The sequence below is a fragment of the Chanodichthys erythropterus genome, chromosome 3 (genome assembly GCF_024489055.1).
Source record: "Chanodichthys erythropterus isolate Z2021 chromosome 3, ASM2448905v1, whole genome shotgun sequence".
Lineage (NCBI taxonomy): Eukaryota > Metazoa > Chordata > Actinopteri > Cypriniformes > Xenocyprididae > Chanodichthys > Chanodichthys erythropterus.
The window spans coordinates 24,591,923-24,613,458 of record NC_090223.1 but is presented as its reverse complement, the minus strand read 5'-3'; the positions used below and the strand labels follow the sequence as shown (position 1 = coordinate 24,613,458).

At 37.1% G+C, this 21,536-nt stretch overlaps 1 protein-coding gene across 4 annotated transcripts in view; it reads right to left on the bottom strand.

Annotated features, from left to right (window-relative positions):
- baiap2a (BAR/IMD domain containing adaptor protein 2a) overlaps nucleotides 1-21,536 on the bottom strand; it is a 122,888-nt gene that overhangs the window by 89,785 nt on the left and 11,567 nt on the right. For all 4 annotated transcript variants that reach the window (XM_067381442.1, XM_067381443.1, XM_067381444.1 and 1 more), the window contains exon 2: nucleotides 851-926. In XM_067381442.1, coding sequence (XP_067237543.1) covers nucleotides 851-926 — 76 coding nt within the window. The remainder of the gene's footprint in view (nucleotides 1-850; nucleotides 927-21,536) is intronic.

Here is a 21,536-nt window from a genome sequence, read left to right as displayed (position 1 = left end):
AGTTGCGGTGAGTATTAACTATACTAATATCAGTAATGACACCAGTGTCTTCCAGTTTGTTTATGTTATACATTGTATATTATGATGACTGAAACTGGACTGCAAAATTAGTTGAGCCAACTTAAATTTAGGTTCCTGCATCATACTGATCAGCAATAGTGCATGGTAGTATGCTAAAGACACACCCGGCTAGTATGACAACTAAATAAATTAAGTTGGCTCAGCAAAAACAAATTTGTGAGCATTTTAATGTTTTTATATTGGCTCTATTCACTTCCATTGTAAGTGCCTCACTTTTCAGATTGTTACCTTTTTAAAGAAAATAAGAGAAAGGCCAAACATTTTCTTTTTCTCAAAACTGGTGCTTGCACTAAACTGGGATTTTCCTTTAAGATGTATTCCTGCACATCACCCTAAATGTTTTACAGCCACTGCACACCCAAGGCTGCCGGAGCAAGATTACATTTGCCAATGTGAATGCAGACATCAATGGGCAATTGTCTGGCTTTCATCAGTCACCTACTGCACAAAGCCTTCAAAGTCGTCTGATTGTTCCTCTGTCTAATGGCTAAATATCAAATCATCATTGAGGCAGGACACATTATCTCCTCTCTGAATGCCCTCATCAGCTGAGCATTAGTGTTTGGCCCATCTGAGCTCAGGAGGTGTCTCGGGTTATGTGAGAGTTGATAAGGCTGTGTGGCCATCTGAATGACAGGATGACAAACATTGTCATCATCTTCAAATGAAGTGGCATTAAAGGCGAATAGGAAGGCGTGGAGGGTTTGGACAGCTGCCTGAATGTGAGTGAAATGGGGGACGTTTGGAGATGTGATGTGGGGATACTTACTGGAGAGAGCCTTCTCGTAGTTCTTCCCCATGGCGATGAAATTCCGCAAACAGGGATTGAACTGTTCCATGATGCTCTGCAAGAGATGGAAAGATTTGTTAAAGAGCAGAATTGCAACATGTTAAGTGTGCATGGGTTACTGTCAGGCTCACACAAAATCTTGTGTTCAAACTAAGGATGTGTCATCATTACAAAGCTGATAAACCGATAATATCACCTTATAGCAAATAAGCCAAAATTAAAATTCCATTCTATTTTAAAACTCCTGTAGTGCGAGCCAGGCATAACACTTTATTTTGATAGTAGAATGTCTAAAGCGGACATGGACTAACTATAAGTAACTTTGCCTAACTAGAAGTAACTATATGTAGACTGTCAACTTGCTCTACTAACCCTAACCCTTGGCCTAACAGTCTAATAATGCTCTAATGAGAGTTTGTTGACATGTATTTGGGTTAATAGCGTGACGTTTTTTTTTTTTTGTTTTTTTTTTGTCCAAAGGCCTTAATAATAATAAAAAACAAAGATATGATATCCATAGTATGTAATGTAGTACATCTAGATATCTTTTATTGAATCTAAAAAATTTTAATTATATTTTGCTACATATAAAATGCATTTTAAAGATTTTGAAGTGTCAAAAGGTCACTAGGTTTAATCGTCCAAAGGCCAATACAACCATTTCATTTGTGATTAAAATATCTTAAAATGTAATAAATGTATATATTTTTTATTCTGGCATGATTTTATAACATCAAATACCAGCAAAATGGCAGTAAAATTATGTGTAGAAATCGTTGCTTTGTTATGAGAAAGAATGTCCGGAAAAATTAATTACATTGATGTCATTTGGAGTAACCAACATAAAGGGACCATTTTGGAGTCATGCATCAAGTCATGTGGTCAATATCATGCATGCCTGCAAATGACCACATGGTCGTGAAGCAGTAACTAACTCTCTTTTAACTATATGAAAAATTCATGTATTCACTTGCTCATACGCACATCCCAAAACATCAGGTCATTTGGTACAACTGCTATAAAACATGGAAAATGTTGTAATATTTTAAAAACCTGTACTAAATATAAAATGTTTGATTGCCCTTTTGTTAGCTAGCTAGCAATCTATCTATCTATCTAGCTATATATCAGCTGGTTAGCATTGTTTGAAAATATCATATATATTTTTTAACACTTTTTTTTTTTTTGACACTTTTATAACCAAAAGTGTCATTCGGTAAAACCGAAATTTTGGTTAAAACAAATTACTTTGACAAATTTTGTCTATCTTGTAAAAAATGACAAAAGCAGTGTTAATTGATTATAAAAAACACAATCTCATTGTTAACACTTAATAAAACTTCAAAATTATATCTCCATTATGTTTTTTTTACACTTTTAAAAAACGTATTCATCAATGGCCCAATTGCAAATTAATGAAAGTTAGTTGGCATTGTTGATTTTTAACATCGAACGTAAAGATACAAAACAAAAAAACGTATTTATGATGTATATTCTGAGACTAAACTTACCGAACATCCAAAACAATGCTATGTGCTGCACACATATAATGGTATTTCTCCCAGCTGAAAACTTCTGAAAAGCTTATAAAATGAATCAGAACAATGCCAAGAATTCCTCCGTTGCACACAAATTAAGATCTGCTGCAAGGAGTTGACATTTCTGATGCCTATACCGAACTGTAACGGGCAACGTAGCTACTATGACTAGAAAAACCAGGTATGTTTGAGCATTCTGACCTTTTTTAACATCTTGTTTTGATGTCTTCGGTCCATATCATATTTACTGTATATTTCAGTCAAACCGCACCAGGGTTCGTATAGAAGTGGATCGAGACCCCCTGAAAAAGGGGTCCTACTTAAGAAACCGCGTTAGCAATCGCACCAAACCTGACAAATGTGAACACATCCTTCGACTGAACACAGCAGAATAGAACAGATCAGTCTTAAATAATCACAAGTATCACATAGACCAACTATTTAAACAACAGCACAGACTGAACAAGAACATGAAGAAATATATATAACCATTTATTGCACAAAACTGCCCTCACAAAAAAGTATTTTGACAGCAAAACAATAGATAAACAAATAAATACACTAATCAACCTGTCCCATCCTTAGCCTGCTTACTGAATACTTGCCTCATTTGATTATGCTGTCAGCTACCAATAAGTATGTAGTATTATCTAGCTCCGTTCAACCCCCCTGTTAAAAAGACTGGATTAGACATGAATGTCCATGCTGGTTTAGGTGGATTAGTACCTTCTAGTTTAGCTGGTTGACCAAGGGAACTCCAACAAAAAAACATCTAAAACATAGCATATATGATGGTGACCCTCTTTTCAGCAGGGGCTGTGCATCCATGCACACACAAACATACCAAGGATGCTTCCATTTTCCCTTATGCAAAAACTGTCCACAGCATCATCCCTCATTCGCACCACCCATCATTCCATGTTGTGTTAAACAGAGTGTGATTATTCATGTGGGAGGGAAGCAGACACTCATTTGGGGGAGAGCAAAGAGCTTTGACATTTTGTGCAGGGCTTCAAGGCTATTTAAGAGGATGCAAGAAAGTAAAAGAGATAGAAAGGAGGCATATGCTTAGAGTTAATGAACATATTTTGCTCTGAAGTGCCAGTGTGCGAGCTGGGCTTGTTATACTGCCAGGAAGTGTATCCAGTTCGTTTTAAGGAAGGGCTGGGATGTCTGGTGTTTCTGAGAGGGCACATATGCAGTCAGGGCAAATTGTCTCGAAGCTCCGGGCCTAGTGCAACCAAAATAAACACTTTACCGCCTCGCCGTGCTGTAATCCTTCAGTGATGCTCACTCGAGCGGGCATCTGTCATAACACCCTGAGCACCATCCACTTCCCCTTCAGGGCTTCCTCCAATTAGAGCAGCCACAGTCAGCCAAGGCCTTAGGGTTAACAAAGTCCTGAAGCTGACAGCACAACACCACCGAACCCTGCTTTCTTTCTCTAAAATTCACCACGAATAACTACATCCCATACAGCAGCTTGTAACACCTCACAGAAACCTTATGACTATTCCTCCACAAAACAAACTCCTCAAAAACACTACATATCAAGCTAGTATTTCACAGTAAACAACACTATTGGTCAATGTCTGACCCTCAATATCCTCTTAACATGCAGAGTACAAGTTTGCATCTAGCTTAATCCATGACCTTAAAATCCATTACTAATTAACATTTAAGGTTCATACATTTAAAATGGCTGTGCCAAAAACAAAACAAAACAAAACATCAAAACAGAAAACAGCCACAAACTCCACCTCTTCTATAATGCAAGGGGTTGTGGGCACATTCTCTCTGAGTAGGTACTACTTTGCGACTGTTAAGAAAGTACGTAATCGTATGAATTTGTGTAGTATGAATCTATTCCAGACAAATATTGGCCATGCTATCATTGTCATGTGACATGGCATCATTTGTGTCTCTTTACTGCCATTAACAAATTTTCTCCAGTGGCCTCATGGGAGAGTAAACTTTCCATTGGATGCAAGCTTCAGAATCTTGGCAGAAATACTAGGTCATCCGGGTACTTTTCGCCTACTGTTTTTGAATACTATGAATTTCACACAAAGTTTTTTGCCTACTATTATAGCAGAGAAGTATGTTATTTCAGATGCAGCCAAAGCCCTTAAGGAAAATTAGTTCAATATTTGCAACACCTCTGCCATATTGTGCCGACTCCGACACAGGTTGCGCCCCAGGTGACTCAAGGTCAATTCCTGGTTCGTGGTCCTCTATCCCATCTTGGTGCCATCCCTCTCTCTCTCCCACTTGGCAAAAACAAATCTTTAAACAAGTTTACAAATTTTCATCTCAATAAGGTAGATGACATATTAAGTGGCTAAGCATTAGATGATTTAAGTGTAACCACTGGGGCACCCAACCAAGTAGTAGCTAACTTTTTTCCCAATAAAAAAAGACTGAAAACTGCTGGTGCAACCCAGGATCGAGCATCTTTGACAGTCTTAGGCAGGGTAGATGCTGTTATGATGCTGTCAGTCAACACACATAGAGGTGCCAAATGCAGGCTGGAACATGTCAACAGATGGAGAAATACCAGGTCAAAACTCTCTCGGATGCCCGAAATGGAAGACATATTTGGACGGACTCTACCAAGATGATTTAGGTCAGGTATTAATAGGCATCAAACTACTTAAAGACTAGTCTGACAAATGATTGAGTCAATATTTCATTGAACCTTCAAAAATATTAATGTTTTCTACAATAAATTAAGTCTGGGAGTAAAACTAGTGCCGAATCTTTGATTGAGCGTCAAGAAGACCTATTCCCCAGGCTTCAGTGACTTGACGTCACAGGTCACCTTCCTACTCCTGCCACACTCTCTAGGCAGCTCTGAAAGTGGGTCTGCACCTGACGGAGAGTAAGATGGAGAGTAGGCGGAAGTGCCTCAGCAAAATCCTCACCCCAGGAGCTCCATTAGATGGAAAGAAAGAGATCCACAATGAGCGAAGGAAAAATACATATTCATTCATTTAAAAAATTAGCAAGAGTTTTTTGTTCTCTTCTCTCAAGGATGAAAGGCCTCTCTCCATTTCAAGGCATTTTTCCCTTTTACCTACCCTTTTACCTACCCTTACCTATTCCTGCACCTTACCTTCTTTATAACTCCCTGCCAGAATGCAGTACCTCATTAAAAAGACCCCTCAACAACATCCTCATAACGTGTGAGAGCAGGAAAAAAGAAAAAGATAGAGATAAGGTACAATGAAGAGAGGTAGAGATGCGAAGAGCCTGGCGCTAGATGTGGGTGGCTTACATAACAGTTAGGCGAGACCAGGTCTGGGCTCATATGGCACTCCTGTAATCAAGAGCAGAATTGGGCAATGCTGACGTGGGAATGATGGAACAGTAATGAAGTAGGCTCTTCTCCAAAATTTAGCGAGCTGCCTACCTAGACAGCATTTAACCCTTAAATGCATGACTGTTTCACCAATCATTCTTACATATTCGGGTCTTTATTGACCCGGATCTATATCTAACACTGATGGATCTCTATCTGTCGCTATAATATAAAACTCCTCTGATATTAGAGTAACAATTACAGAAGAATAAAATAAAGCATATTTTGTTACCTTTTGGAGCTTGAAAGGGCTCCGTTTGAGCAGATGTTTTATGCCATCACCACTGTCCTCGCCAGAGCTTATTTCCCAGTAAATTCAGCAAATAATAGGCTAGTTTTATGTTTGAGGTCACGAATATCAGCCCATTCGCGATCTCAAACATATTCTCAAAACTATATAATTTTCAACATCTTCAAAATCAATATTTTGATCGCTAACAGCTTCACCAGATTCATCCAGTAACAGTTACAGTCATATTTGATTGCGTTCAGTACTTGTTCTGCAGTAAATCGCTGAGCCATTTCATGTTTCTCTTATTATTTTGTTTTCTGAGTCGTCACTTCAGCATTGTGTATCAGACATTGCCACCTTGTGGAATAAAAGTGAATTTCACTCATTCCGTCATCTAAGATTCAATTATTGTTGTGAAGAAAAAATATACATACACTCATACACACCTCGGGTCGTTTGTGACCCTATAAAATTTTTACAAAAAATGAATACAAAAATAGGCATTCTTTTATAATTCTAATTAATTTTTCCTTGTTATATTCTTTATAATTAATTGATTGAGGAATACCAAGAAGGTTGATGTCTAACTTTAAAAAATGAACGAGGAAGAGGGGAGTGAATGACGTCCCGGGTCACTAAAGACCCGAGGTATGCATTTAAGGGTTAAAGGATTAGTTGACTTTGAAATGAAAATTACCCCAATATTTACTCACCCCCAAGCCATCGTAGATGTATTTGACTTTCTTCATTCAGATGAACACATCAGAGTTATATTAATAACTATCCTGAAACGTAAAAAGCTTTATAATGGCAGTGAACGGGACCATTGAGTATGAAGCTCAAGAAGGTGCATCCATCCATCATAAACATACTCCACACGGCTCCAGGGGGACAATAAAGGCCTTCTGAAGTGATGCGTTTGTGTAAGAAAAATATCCATATTTAACAAGTTATAAAGTAAAATATCTAGCTTTTGCCAGACCGCCTTCCATATTCAACTTACGAAGAAAGTGTAATGCCTCTCACAGTTCAAAACACTTACACTACGTCCTATGCCTTGTATATTCAACTTACCGAAAAAGCATAACTGACGCGATGTCAGTTACGCTCTCTTCGTAAGTTGAACACGGAAGGCGGTCTGGCCTTCTAGTTAAATATGAATATTTCTTACACAAACACATCACTTCAGAAGGCCTTTATTAACCCCCAGAGCCGTGTGGAGTACATTTATGATGGATGGATGCACTTTCTTGAGCTTCATACTTGTTGGTCTCGTTCACTACCATTATAAAGCTTTTTACATTTCAGGATAGTTATTATTATAACTCAGATTGTGTTCATCTGAATGAAGAAAGTCAAATACATCTAGGATGGCTTGGGGGAGAGTAAATATTGGGGTAATTTTAATTTCAAAGTCAACTAATCCTTTAAGACATCACATACAAGCTCCTGATGATAAGCATGCTCGAAAATATAGGCAGCAATCTTCCAGTGGATTCTAAGATACCTAGTTTTGACCAAAATTGGAAGCACATGTACATTTTGCATAGAAAGTAATCTCAGAAATCACTGTAGCTACGGACAGAAAAGTCTTCATGTAAATATTTAAATCAATCTGAATTAATTTTCAATTGAATTGGAAGGGGTGGTATAGATCTGAAATAATCTGATCAACAGAAAAACATTAAATCTTGAATCAGACTATTTTCTTCGGATTTAAAAATACCTTGCACATATGCGCAATGCTGTGATATGCATGTTTACATATGGTTGAGGTCTTATGAACATGCATACGTTTATTTACATCTCACCTCTTATGAACTGGTCAGTGGAGGAGACTGAACTTTTATTATATATTTGTTAAAAAAAAAAACTGACAAATATGCCAGCTTTTACAACAATTATACTTGTGGCTCTGGTGACATTATTGCAGTGACTTTCTACGGTTCTGAACACAGCAACTGCTCATGTAATGTAGATGCAAATGAATATGTGAATCAGATTGCAACATTTAGGGTTCATGTAAATAGAACTTTCAGAATCTGAAATAGGATTGGATTAATTCCGATTGAGGAATAAATAGTGCATGCTGTGTTGAGCTCAGTGAAAATTATGTAAGCATAAAAATATACCTACAGAAAATTTCATTATAACATGTATTAAAAAAAGTTCTGATTTAAATGGATCTGTTTTAACTAATTTATGTGTGCAGTGCATGTTTATATGTAGTACAACATGTTAAAGTTAAAATCTATTTGAATCAGTAGTGTGTGTTTGTGCAATTTTAGGAGCACTATTTATGTGTCAATGTACCGCATCGCACTTCAGCTACTTATTAGGTAACTTTTCAGTTAAAAAGCTGCCTATTAAGACATCTGTCTATGTAAGCAGTAGACAGCAAGACAGCTCACTAGGAGCAGAGCTGTAGTCAGCACTCCAGTACCTACAAAAATGAGACAGTTTAACTGTCACACAAACAACATTCAGCACTGAAAAAATAGGTGGTTTTCTGCTAATGCTAGTGTCACTTCAGCTAGGTGTAATTAGATTGGGGTAATGCTAGCACTTTGAACTTGTGAATCACAAGTGAGGTCAGAGGGACTGGGCGGGGCTTAGGTGGTTTCTTTTCTAAAAATCTGTCAGTGTTGCTAATTTTATCATCCCAGTCCTCGTGTGCTACATCTGCCAGCCTAATTGCAAGAGCTAATTGGAATACGAGGCCAGCATACACTTTGTCTGAGAGCTTGGTTATTCCTGACTCTCTGTAAGGGGGACGTGTGCAACACCTTCACTTTAGTGACAAGGCAAGATAGTGACAATAAAAACTGACAGAATACCAAATAAATCTGGCCAGATAAAACAGCAAAAGTAGACAATCAAAGTCAGATTTGAGCTTTACTTTGTGTAATAAGATGTTAATGGGTTCAACGAAGCAAGTAAACAAACAGATATTTAATTCCCCACATTCTCAACCACTTCTTTGAAAAATGAGGGCTGCACATTAAATAAATAATCATGATTACAGTATTCAGCTGCAACACAAGCTCAATGGAAACACGTGCCTCTTCCTACATTTTTGCACTACTCCAAAAACTTACCTATTCATACAATTCACCAGAGTTTCCATCTTCCTTCAAGTCCTTTTCACACACATCATGATTACAAGGGCAGATTATTGACTAATAAAGGCTTATTTTTGCTGCCAGATTCACGTTCATCTGTTTCAGATATAATTCTACTATTTAATATAATATATTTAATTTAATAATTTTACACTATTTCACATTGAAAGTGTCACGAAACGTGCAAGAACCAACGTAACATTATTTTGCAGAAATGTTGCCACAGGCCTGAGTTGTTCAATTTGAAGGGTTAGTTCACCCAAAAATGAAAATTCTGCCATTAATTACTCAAACTCATGTCGTTCCACACTCGTAGACCTTCGTTCATTCAAATTAAGATATTTTTTATGAAATTCGATGGCTCAGTGAGGCCTGCATAGCCAGCAATGGAACTTCTTCTCTCAATTTCCATAAAGGTACTAAAAGCATACTTAAATCAGTTCATGTGACTACAGTGGTTCTACCTTAGTATTATATAGCGATGAGAATATTTTTTGTGCGCCAAAGAAACTAAATTATGACTTTTTAACATATCCAGTGATGGCCGATTTCAAAACACTGCTTCATGAAGCTTCAGAGCTTTACGAATTGAATCAGCGGTTCGGAACGCCAAAGTCACGCGTTTTCAGCAATTTGGTGGTTTAATACGCGATCCGAATCACTGATTCGACACAAAAGATACGTAATGCTCCAAAGCAGTGTTTTACGGGTGTAAAACGACATGAGGGTGAGTAATTAATGACAGAATTTTCATTTTTGAGTGAACTAACCCTTTAAGGTGCTTGGCTATTTGAGCTGTCTTTGAGCCTCATATTTCTGAGGTGAAGGTGTGTCAATTAAAGAATTATGGCAGAAGGAAACTGGTATGCGTAATTAAATTTTGATTGTACACATCTTGTGAACAATTGAAGAATAGCAATAAAGCCTTCCAGAAAATGTCACTGATTTATGAATAACCTTTCTTTGGCTGTGATAAAATACATTGATAAAACATCAATTACTTTGAAACCTTCGCCCATCATTTTTTTGAATGGCGGAGAATGCGAGACAGGCCTTCTTGTCCAACATCAGTGCCTGACCTCACAAATGCTCTTCTAGAAGAATGGTCAAAAATTCCCATAAACAAACTCCTAAACCTAGTGGAAAGCTGAAGTGGAAAGTTGAAGTAAATTACGGAGCAATTCCCTATGGATTAAGAATGGGATCTCATTAAAGTTCATGTGCATGGGCAGACATCCCAAAACCAATGATGGATGATGTATATATTTATTTAGGCTGTCAAAAATGACACTGTGTCTCCTTCGGATGCGAGCAGCGTGACGTGTCAAAAGACAACAGAACCCATTATAATCTGTGATATTGTCTACACTGGATATGCTGCATTTACTATCGGGAATTTGTTGTGTTGCACCACGACAGATTCCCAACAGTAAACGGATTCCCCATTCTATTTCTGACGTAGTCCAAGTGCTTTTCAACTGTCTTCTTGTCACGTTCAGTGTAGACAGCTTTAAGGGGCGGCCCGAAAAAAGTCGTGTCTGATGTAGACACGATGTAACGCATTAATATGTATGAAGCTGCGCCCAGTGTGTCCATTTATTTAGAAACAAAACCATATCATATACTACTTCCAGGTTAAAACCTACAACCTTTACCGACCGAGGCAACCATTGTCCATACCACCCAGCATTTATGGTGCTGTGGGGAAACCAATGTTAACTTTAATACCTAACATTAGCACTGACCAAACAGAAATAAAGGAAATTAAGTGTTAGCAATAAAAGGCAAAAGGGAAATGTTACTTAAACACACTCCAAGAAGCATTTAAGAGGAAACAAGGCTGGGAGGAGAGATAAGACATTATTGCAGATGTGAATTATTTTCTTCTCGGGGCCCTGATCATATTGTCTGGGTGTATTTTACGATTATGACCATCTTATCATACATTATCTCTCACATAAATCAATTTCTTTTGAAGCAAAACAAGTTTTTAGTATTAAAAAGTTATTGAAAACAGATTGAAGAGGATTTTGGGTTCACTAAGGGGTCTGATCACACAGGAATTATTCTTGCCTTCCATCTGTGCTATCATAAAATTATAAATTAAATAATAATAATAAAGTGTTTTACATTAAGGACAATTTTTCAAGCATAAAATAAATAGTTAGGAAGTTTCCCTTTAAACACCAGCAATGTTTTTTCTGTTTTTTTTTTGAGGCTTAATAAATGATTGACACTACAAATGTCCAGAACCCAACAACAGCTGGCCTTGCGCTTGACAACATGCTGGCAGTGCTAATCTAATGCGGCAGAGGTCTGTGCATGGGCTCTTGGCAGACGGAGCACATGTTGTGTGCAATCAGAGAGGAATGTGTGGAGGATAGCAACTGTATCAGTATAATGACTAGCGTACTGTTCCACCCCCCCCATCAAACCCCTGTCTTAATCACATCAAGGGGCTGAAAAAAGGCAGGATCATCCTCACCCTCTTTCTCTGTTTTTCTGGGCAAGCCTTATGAATGCAGTCCTACTTTCAATATCCAATACAAATCTAGTCTCCATTTCGATCCCTAATTCAAGCTCAATGACAAATACTCCTAAACACAAGCCTGTCAATGTGGTTCCCAACAGGTTTTACTTCACATTGTTCACAACCAAGTTTAGATATTAATTAATCAAGCAGTGACCAAACCCAAGATTAAAACTGTTTACAGTACAAAATGTCCTTAAAACAAACAATTATTAATATTACCACGAACTGCACAGCCCCAATATGCTAGATTATTAAAACCTCCACAAAATCTCTTAACAAATGCAGTCTTCTTACCTTGGTTAACATATTTACAATTGCTATCCAAGCTGTTTCACAACACTTTCAAAGTGAAATTTCCAGCGAGTGACACTAAAAGTGTGTTTAGTTTTATCTGAAAGAGATAAAACTTTAGTGACAAAGAAACATGTATCTGGTAACATTTTATTACGTTGGTAGTATGGAAATTAAATGTCCGGTGAGTGAAGTTAAAGGGTTAGTTCACCCAAAAATGAAAATTATGTCATTAATGACTCACCCTCATGTCGTTCCAAACCCATAAGACCTCATTTCATCTTCAGAACACAGTTTAAGATATTTTAGATTTAGTTCGAGAGCTTTCTGTCCCTCCTTTTAAAATGTATGTACGGTGCACTCGCACTGTCCATGTCCAGAAAGGTAATAAAAACATCATCAAAGTAGTCCATGTGACATCAGAGGGTTAGTTAGAAGTTTTTGAAGCATCGAAAATACATTTTGGTCCAAAAATAACAAAAACTATGACTTTATTCAGCATTGTCTTCTCTTCCGGAATCCTTTCCATTGAATTGATTCAATTGAATCCTTTCATATGTCGGCGTTGGTAATTCACTTTTACGTCATTGTTTTTGGAGATTAGGACATCCACGACATGCACACCTACGCACCATTTTAAAAAATATAGCATTACCAAAATACAAACAATGTAGAATAGCTTGAATACAGCGTGCGTCTCCCTCAGACTGTAAACGAAGCTCGGGCGCACCAGATGACACGTCAGCAGCTTCTTACGTCAGCAGCATCACTGCGGAGTCGTGAACCCGGATTGACAACAGACCCGGAAGAGAATACAATGCTGAATAAAGTCGTAGTTTTTGTTATTTTTGGACCAAAATGTTATTTTTGGACCAAAATGTTATTACCTTTCTGGACATGGACAGTCTACCGTACAAACGCTTTCAATGGAGGGACAGAAAGCTCTCGGACTAAATCTAAAATATCTTAAACTGTGTTCCGAAGATGAACGGAGGTCTTACGGGTGTGGAACGACATGAGTCATTAATGACATAATTTTCATTTTTGGGTGAACTAACCCTTTAAGAGCCTACACTAAACCCAACCCTAAACCTAACCGACAGTAGGGCTGGGACAATACATCAATTCTTGATTCATGATACAATTATACTGGATCGATTCTGATATTTTCTGAATGTATCGCGATTCTCTCTCTAAAAATGCTCATGAAGAAGAGTGCTGGAGAGCGCTTGTGCTGAGTTATTCTGCTGAGTTATGCAAGTGGTTAAATATACTTGCGTCATAAAAGCATTCTGAGCCGAGGTGCAAGATTAACAAACACAGCCCACTGCAAAAACACGTGTGAATCGCTTCAACCTTTTCAAACTTTATGAATGATTTTAGGTTAAAGGGTTAGTTCACCCAAAAATGAAAATTCCTTAATTTATTACTTATCCTCATGTCGTTCCACACCCGTAAGACCTTCGTTCATCTTCAGAACACAAATTAAGATATTTTAGTTGAAATCCGATGGCTCCGTGAGGCCTGCATAGGGAGCAATGACATTTCCTCTGTCAAGATCCATTAATGTACTAAAAACATATTTAAATCAGTTCATGTGAGTACAGTGGTTCAATATTAATATTATAAAGCGACGAGAATATTTTTGGTGCACCAAAAAAACAAAATAACGACTTATTTAGTGATGACAGATTTCAAAACACTGCTTCAGGAAGCTTCAGAGCATTGTGAATCTGTGTGTTGAATCAGCGGTTCGGAGCGCCAAAGTCACGTGATTTCAGCAGTTTGGCGGTTTGACCCCTGATCCGATTCATGATTCGATACACTGATTCATTGTGCTCCGAATCTTCCTGAAGCAGTGTTTTGAAATCGGCCATAACTATATAAGTCGTTATTTTGTTTTTTTGCTGCACCAAAAGTATTCTCGTCGCTTTATAATATTAATATTGAACCACTGTACTCACATGACCTGATTTAAATATGATTTTTAGTACATTAATGGATCTTGAGAGAGGAAGTGACATTGCTCCCTATGGAGGCCTCACTGAGCCATCAGATTTCAACAAAAATATCTTAATGTGTGTTCCAAAGATTAACGAAGGTCTTACGGGTGTGAAACGACATGAGGATAAGTAATAAATGACCCTTTAAAGTGGTGTCTGTAAAGATACTGGAAGCAAGCAGAGTACGTTTGTTTCTAAAGCACGTAGCGCCATCTGCTATTAAAAACTACACTCAGAATCGATTTGTGATACATTCGTAAAATAGCAGAATTGATACTGAATAATTGTGTTGAGAATCGATGTATTGTCCCAGCCCTAACGCATTTGCCGAAGCAACCAAGGCATTTTAGCTTGATTCCACATGTCTGTTTTATCGTTACACGTGTTCAATGGGACTCGAGTGATTGAAGTGATTGAAAGTTACCGCTGTACCAGGTAAGGTACCTAGCAAGTTTGCTACATCAAAAAAAAAAATAAAAAAATGGTTATGTGTTTAAAAATATTGGAATTTATTAGTTTACAAATCATGCACTGTGGTCAAAGTGTTTTGAGATGCATACACAACAGCAAAAGTGTAACACATGGAACAAACACTCAGCCAAATACTGAACATTAGCTAAGAGAAATACTCAGATTCAATATGTCATATATCAGATTCAGAACCCATTTTTGGGTCATGACCCATCAGTTGAGATAACTATGATAATGCAAACAAATTTATCTGTAAGCTGCCATTTAAAAAGGACCCATGGAGATCTATTCGACAGAGTTAAAAATTGTACATCAGCCTTTTTAATGAGTGAAGGAGATACCAAACGAGATTTGCATGCAAAGCACTAAATCACTCATCACTGGTTAAAGAGCAACCACAGAAAATCCATGCAAACTCCTCTTTCTGTCTTGTGCTCAAACTAGGCTTGAACTTTCTTATGGAACACACTGTCATCCTAAAACCATTGAGTGGTTGAAGGGTCCTCAACGATCCTCCCATTATGTGCAGGAATTCCCAGAATGCACTTCACTGGCCTGATCGCACCACAGAGCTGCTGGAGTCAGGCCTGTGTTTACCTCCAGCCTTGTGTTCTGACGCACATGAGACGACAAGAAAGCTTCATATGCTGCAGTAATATTAAATGCGCAACAAATGTCCTCGACTATCTGAACAAATGGAAATAAGAAAAGGAATTTCACAACAGAGTGAAAGTCTGGCTGTATCAAACCATGGTGGCCTTCCTTTTGACATGGGTAAAAGCTGTTAAGCACGATGCAGAGCGTGTGATAAAATCGCTACAAAAGACGAGCTCGACTGGCTCAATGCTTTAAACGTTGGCCACAGAAAAATGATAAAAGCTGACAATATATTATTATATTATATTATTCTATACACACACAGTGATAGTTTAATATTATTTATACTATTGTAATGTTTATTAATGCATGAAATTAGCTTTTATTTTTATATTTTCAGTTTTCATTTCAATTTTAGTAGTAATTTTAGTACTTCAACTCCCAAGTCAACATTTCTCATTTTCGTTTAAGTTTATCATCCAGTATTTATATGCAACACTGGACCACAAAATCAGTCATAAAGGTCTTTTTTTTTTTGAAGTTGAGATTTATACATCATCTGAAAGCTGGACAAATAATCTTTCCACTGATGTATGGTTTGTTGGGATATTTGGCGGAGATAAAACTATTTGAAAATTTGGAATCTGAGTGTGCAAAAATAAATAAATAAAAATATTGAGAAAATCGCCTTTAAAGTTGTCCAAATGAAGTCCTTAGCAATGCATATCCACACACAAAAATACATTTTTGATATATTTACAGTTGGAAATTAACAAAGTATCTTCATGGAACATGATCCTAATGATTTTAAAAAGCATAAACGAAAAAATCAATAATTTTGACCCGTACAATGTATTGTTGGTTATTGCTACAAATACACCCGTGCGACTTATGACTGCTTTTGTGGCATTTCCACTTTTAGATCCCATTAGTATACAACTGAAACAAACTAGTGTGAAAAAAAATATGTTTATTTTCTAAACGTTCACAGTCCCAAAAGTGTCCCTAGTTGAAGAAACACCCAAAAGAAACACAGAAGCTTCAAAACTGGAAGCTGTTTAAGACTGTAAAGCAACATAGCAAATTAAAACTGAATGTGTGGTCACAGGTGTGTGTTTATCACCATTGAACGGTTAGCTCCAGTCCCTGAATTTGATTGGTCCGGCAGCACTCCAATAGATAGTGATACTTTTTGTTGTTGGCATTTCAGACTTGAGTATGTGAGCAGTCAAGGAGAGGTGAATTGTTAAGCACTATTCGGTTTCACTACAACGACTTCAAATCAGAATTTAGAGTCAGAACAAAATGAACAAATCCTGTATGATTAACACAGTCAATGGAACGAGAGAAAGCAAGCCTGGCAGCTCGGGCGATTGATACCACGTCATTTGCTGAGATAACCGTGTATCTAAATTCAATTAGCCCAATTAAATGAAGCAGGTCTGAGAGAGGCAGAGGCATCTGAGCTGGACAGATGTGTCTTTTCTTCAGAACGTAGGTGAAGCTGTTAGACAGCGCTTTTCAACACATAACCCCCTGACCCTGTGACAACACTTCATATTCCCTCAGCTCACTGATGGTTTCCATGGAAACATTTGAGAGTGTCTCTTCCTCTGCAGGTTACACGCTGATTGATTTATTTTTGAGAACTTAATTAGTAGCTCAGGACTCAGTGTCCCCTGATCATTACACTACTCCATTCAATACGACACATACCTACAGCGAAACACAACACAGATTGGTAGGGTTGGGTAGCATTTGAATTTTAGCGATTCCGATTCCGATTCCAATTCCGCTTCTGCTCTTCTATTCCGATTCTTATCGATTCTCACTTTCAATTCCAATATGGTAAAAAACATTTAGATATCAAACACATTTAGTCTGTCTTTTTGCAAAACACTTTGTTGCAGCTGAATACCATAACCAAAAATCAGCAGCCTAAAAACAACTAATAAACTAGACTAATATAATTTTCAAACATTATTAAAGACAAGTATACAGTCAGTAATGCATTAAGCACAAATAAGCAAATTAGCACAGCATTATTCTCTTTTTATAACCAGAATATAGATTAGCCCTTACTAATAATTACCAAACTTATTCAGTCAAGATCAGTGAGTGATTTTCTTTTTCTTTTATTCTTGATTGAAAAGTTCCGACAAAGTTATGATTAAAAGTTATGACACAGACGGCAGCCGGTATATTAGGCTGCTGTCACTTTAAGACCTAATGCATGGACCTAATAAACTGTTACACATGCGTTTTCTTTCTCAACTGTTTACGTTCCCTTAAGACAAGAATGACTGTGTTTACCAGGATATTTTGACAATTTTGTGTGCATTTGTCCGGTCAAGCACAGGAAGAACTCAATTCAGTATTCATATACTATATGAGAGGCAGGTTTTTGTGTGCATGCTACGGATGTAGCGCACAAGTGCCAAAATGAGTTGGTGTTCTCTTCAAACACTCATAAAATGAACTTTTCACTATTGTTAGTTTCACACAAACCATCCTAGTACACATTACTTAAAAAAACTCATGCAACTACCGTGAACTTAATTTAACTGAGTTGTTTCTATTTTGTAGAGCAAATATTTAATTTCATAAGGTAAATTAAAGGGTTAGTTCACCCAAAAATTCAATTTCTGTCATTAATTACTCAACCTTATGTCGTTTCACATCCGTAAGACCTTCATTCATCTTCGGAACACAAATTAAGATATTTTTGATGAAATCCAAGGGTCTGATCCACACATAGGCAGCGACGTCATTGTACCTTTTGACATCCAGAAAGGTAGTCCATGTGACTACAGAGTGACGAGAATACTTTTTGTGCGCAAAAACAAAACAAAAATTATGACTTTATTCAACAATTTGAACCGTTGTTACGTAGTGAACTCAGTGCAGGCTTCCCTACTTGCGTCCGAATGCCGGCTCATTATTGGCCGGCTACTGTGTCAGCATCACATACATGCGTTATGCTGCTCACGTGTTCAGATTCGGCCAATACGGAGTCGGTGTTCGGACGTAGACAAAGTAATGTTGCTAAAAATTTGATCACAGGAATAAATTACATTTTAAAATACATTCAAATAGAAAACAGTTGTAAAACAAACTGTAAGAATATTTCATAACATTACAGTTTTTACTGTATGTTTGATCATATAAATGCAGCCTTGAACTTGGAAAAAAAGACTGACCCCAAACTTTTGAAAGGTAGTGCTGGTAAATTTAAAAAGGATAAAAAAAAAATAAAAAAAAAATGTGATTGAGGTTTTAATGTGACCTCCATTTAACAAAACGGGAAAAAAAAAAAAAAAAAAAAAAAAAAAAAATCGAACCCAAGTTCATGAAAGAGCCCGCATTTGAAGAAAGTACAAAACATGTTGAAAGATATATTAAAATGATTTTGGAAAGGTCAGAATGACTTGGTGTCTAAAATCTATCAAAACTAAGAAGAGAGTGAGATCTCAGGATCGGCCTTTGAAAGAGCAGATGAATGTGGGAGCAAGAATCGGGTGTGGGTGAGAGAAACAGAGCTTCTCGATCCTTGTGGAAATGGTCTGTAATTGCTGTGTGGAGATGTGGGCCTGTAATTATTCAGGAGGAGGTGCGGGCGGAAGGTCACGGAGTCGGCCGAAAGAAACCTCCTCTGCTTTTGATTCCAGCACTAATTTACCAGCAGTTGGTTAGAGGCATGAAGGCATAAGGAATGGGATTAGCACAGAGTAAGGATACATTTATTTCTAACGGTTTTATTGCCGGGCCATTATGGAGCGAATGGCCCTCAAATGACTTTTTTCCTATAGGAACACGTTTTCATTATGTCTGGGTTACAGGGGTCAGTCCTGCTGTGACAAATGGGGCAAAACTGTATTACATCTCTCTGAAGATGTCAACTGTAACCTTGAGTGCTCAAAAAGAACTCTCTTGTGAACAATCTGCTCTTGTTTTCAGACGAAAGTGGAGGTTGTCTCCCTGTAACCTTTGGTTGAGGGGGAAGAAACCATTATTGGTAGCTTATATATAGTCTGGAGTGTAGGGCTGGGCAATTAGACCTCAGTGTTGTTCACCCTTTTGATAATACTGGATATTATATATCTTGATGTACACTACCTTTCAAAATTTTGGGGCCTGTGAAGTTTTTAACAATTTTAAAAGAGCTTACAAAGGCTGCATTTGTTTGATCAGAAACACAGTAAAAACAGTGATATTGCAAAATATTATTACAGTTATTACAATTCAGCTGTTTTCTATATTTTTTTTAAAATGTCATTTATTCCTGTGAAGAATTTTCAGCATCATTACTCCAGTCTTCAGTGTCACATGATCCTTCAGAAATCATTATGATATGATAATATGATGCTTAATAAACATTTCTGATTATTATCAATGCTGAAAACAGTTGTTCTTGATAATTTGATGATATATAAAGTTAAAACAAATTCAAGAAACCTTGAATATTTAACATAATAAATGTCTGTATATTATATTTGAGATACACACACATATATATCAATGACAAGACAGATAATATTTTTAGGTATTTTAAAGATTTTGAATCTTCCATTTAATTTGTGATTAAAATATCTTAAAATGTAATAAATGTATATATTTTTTATTCTGGCATGATTTTATAACATCATATATCAACAGTGCAAAATGGTATTAAAATTATGTGTAGAAGTCGTTGCTTTGTTATGAATGTCCAGAAAAATGAATTTCATTGATGTCATTTGGAGTAACCAACATAAAGGGACCATTTTGAATGAAGTCATGCATTCAATATCATGTGACAGGATGTGACATCATTCAGACACCTGCAAAGGACCACATGGTCGTGAAGCAAAATAACTTTCTCTCTCTTAACTATTTGAAAAATTCACGTTTTCACTAGTTTATACACATGTCCCGAAACATCAGGACATTCGGTACAACCGCTATAAAACATGGAAAATGTTGTAATATTTTAAAGCCTTGTATTAAATATAAAATGTTTGATTGTCCTTTTGCTAGCTAGCTAGATATCAGCCTGTTAGCATCGTTTAAAAATATCGTCATTCGGTATAACCAAAAGTGTCATTCAGTAAAACTGACATTTTGGTTGAACAAATTTTGTAAAAAAATGACAAAGCAGTGTTAATTGATTATAAAAACCATATAATCTCATTTTTAACATTTAATAAAACTTCAAAATTAATTATGTCTCTATTATGTTTTTTTTACACTTTTAAAAACCTTATTCGTCAATGACCCACACACACACACACACACACACACACACACACACACACACACACACACACACACACACACACACACACACACACACACACACACACACACACACACACACACACACACACACACACACACACACACACGGTTACCAAGGAAACAAAATACTTGAGGAAATGAGATGTGATGTGTGAAGAAAAAAAGGAAGGTAATTATGAATTGTGTCTTTTCCAATCAAGCTGTAAGTTTATTAAATTCTATCTACGCAAAAGGTGTGAAACTTATACGTGTATTTAGGATACACAAACTCCTACCAATTAAATGATCCTTAGAAAGATGGAGCCAGACATTTTATTCCAAAAAGTGATTTGAGAAGTGGTGGAAATGGCAAGTGGGGAAAAAATACAAACATGACAGAATTAATTTGTGATGGATGTATACACCCTTTTGGACATGGTTAGTAGGTAAAGGAAAGGGCTTGATAGAAAGTTTCATTTCTAAAAATCCAAAACTTAAAAACATTCATTTCTTCAATTAATGGATATGCTAAAGCAGGCTTCCATTCCACATGCACGAAGCGTTCGCCTTAGTTAACCCTCATCAGGTTTAATGTGTTGATTCATTATGCAATAAATCCAAAGCGCGCTGCTGCTAATGTTAAAGGTGTGTATTCCGTGAGCGTACTGCGACGTTACTTGTGAGCTCTGAGTATTAGAGATAGAGAGCTCTTTGAAGAGAGAGCTCAGACAATAAGATGTGGCAACGGCTCAGAGCCATCCACCCCCAGACGGAGAGGAGAGAGTGGGTGTACAGAGTGAATCCATCTCTTATAAAACCCATTCCTTTTCAAATGACTGTCGGGAAACCTATGATAAATGCAATCTCTTGGGGCCCAGGGACACACCGACAAAAGCTAGATCATTGTCGAGATCACAAAGGCGACCGGAGAAAGTTGTTTTACACTTATTAAATACATTGCGAGTGATCATAGGGTCGAGAGATCCATTAACTTGTCAGCGGAATAACTGCAAACGTATTGATTGTTTAGTTGTCAAAGGGCCGTGGGAATTTCATAAGACTTGTGTATATACTCACATTCCTTAAAAGCCTCGGAAGGAGCAAACAGCTGCCATAGTTTACACTACAAGAGTACATCTCTGTTTACTTACCAATTACACGGAAAAAAATCTCTCTCGCTCTTAGAGGTTTTTACTCGGTTATACTGTGTTACTATCAAAGAGGGGAACTGTAATGTTATGACACAAACAAAAGGATAGTA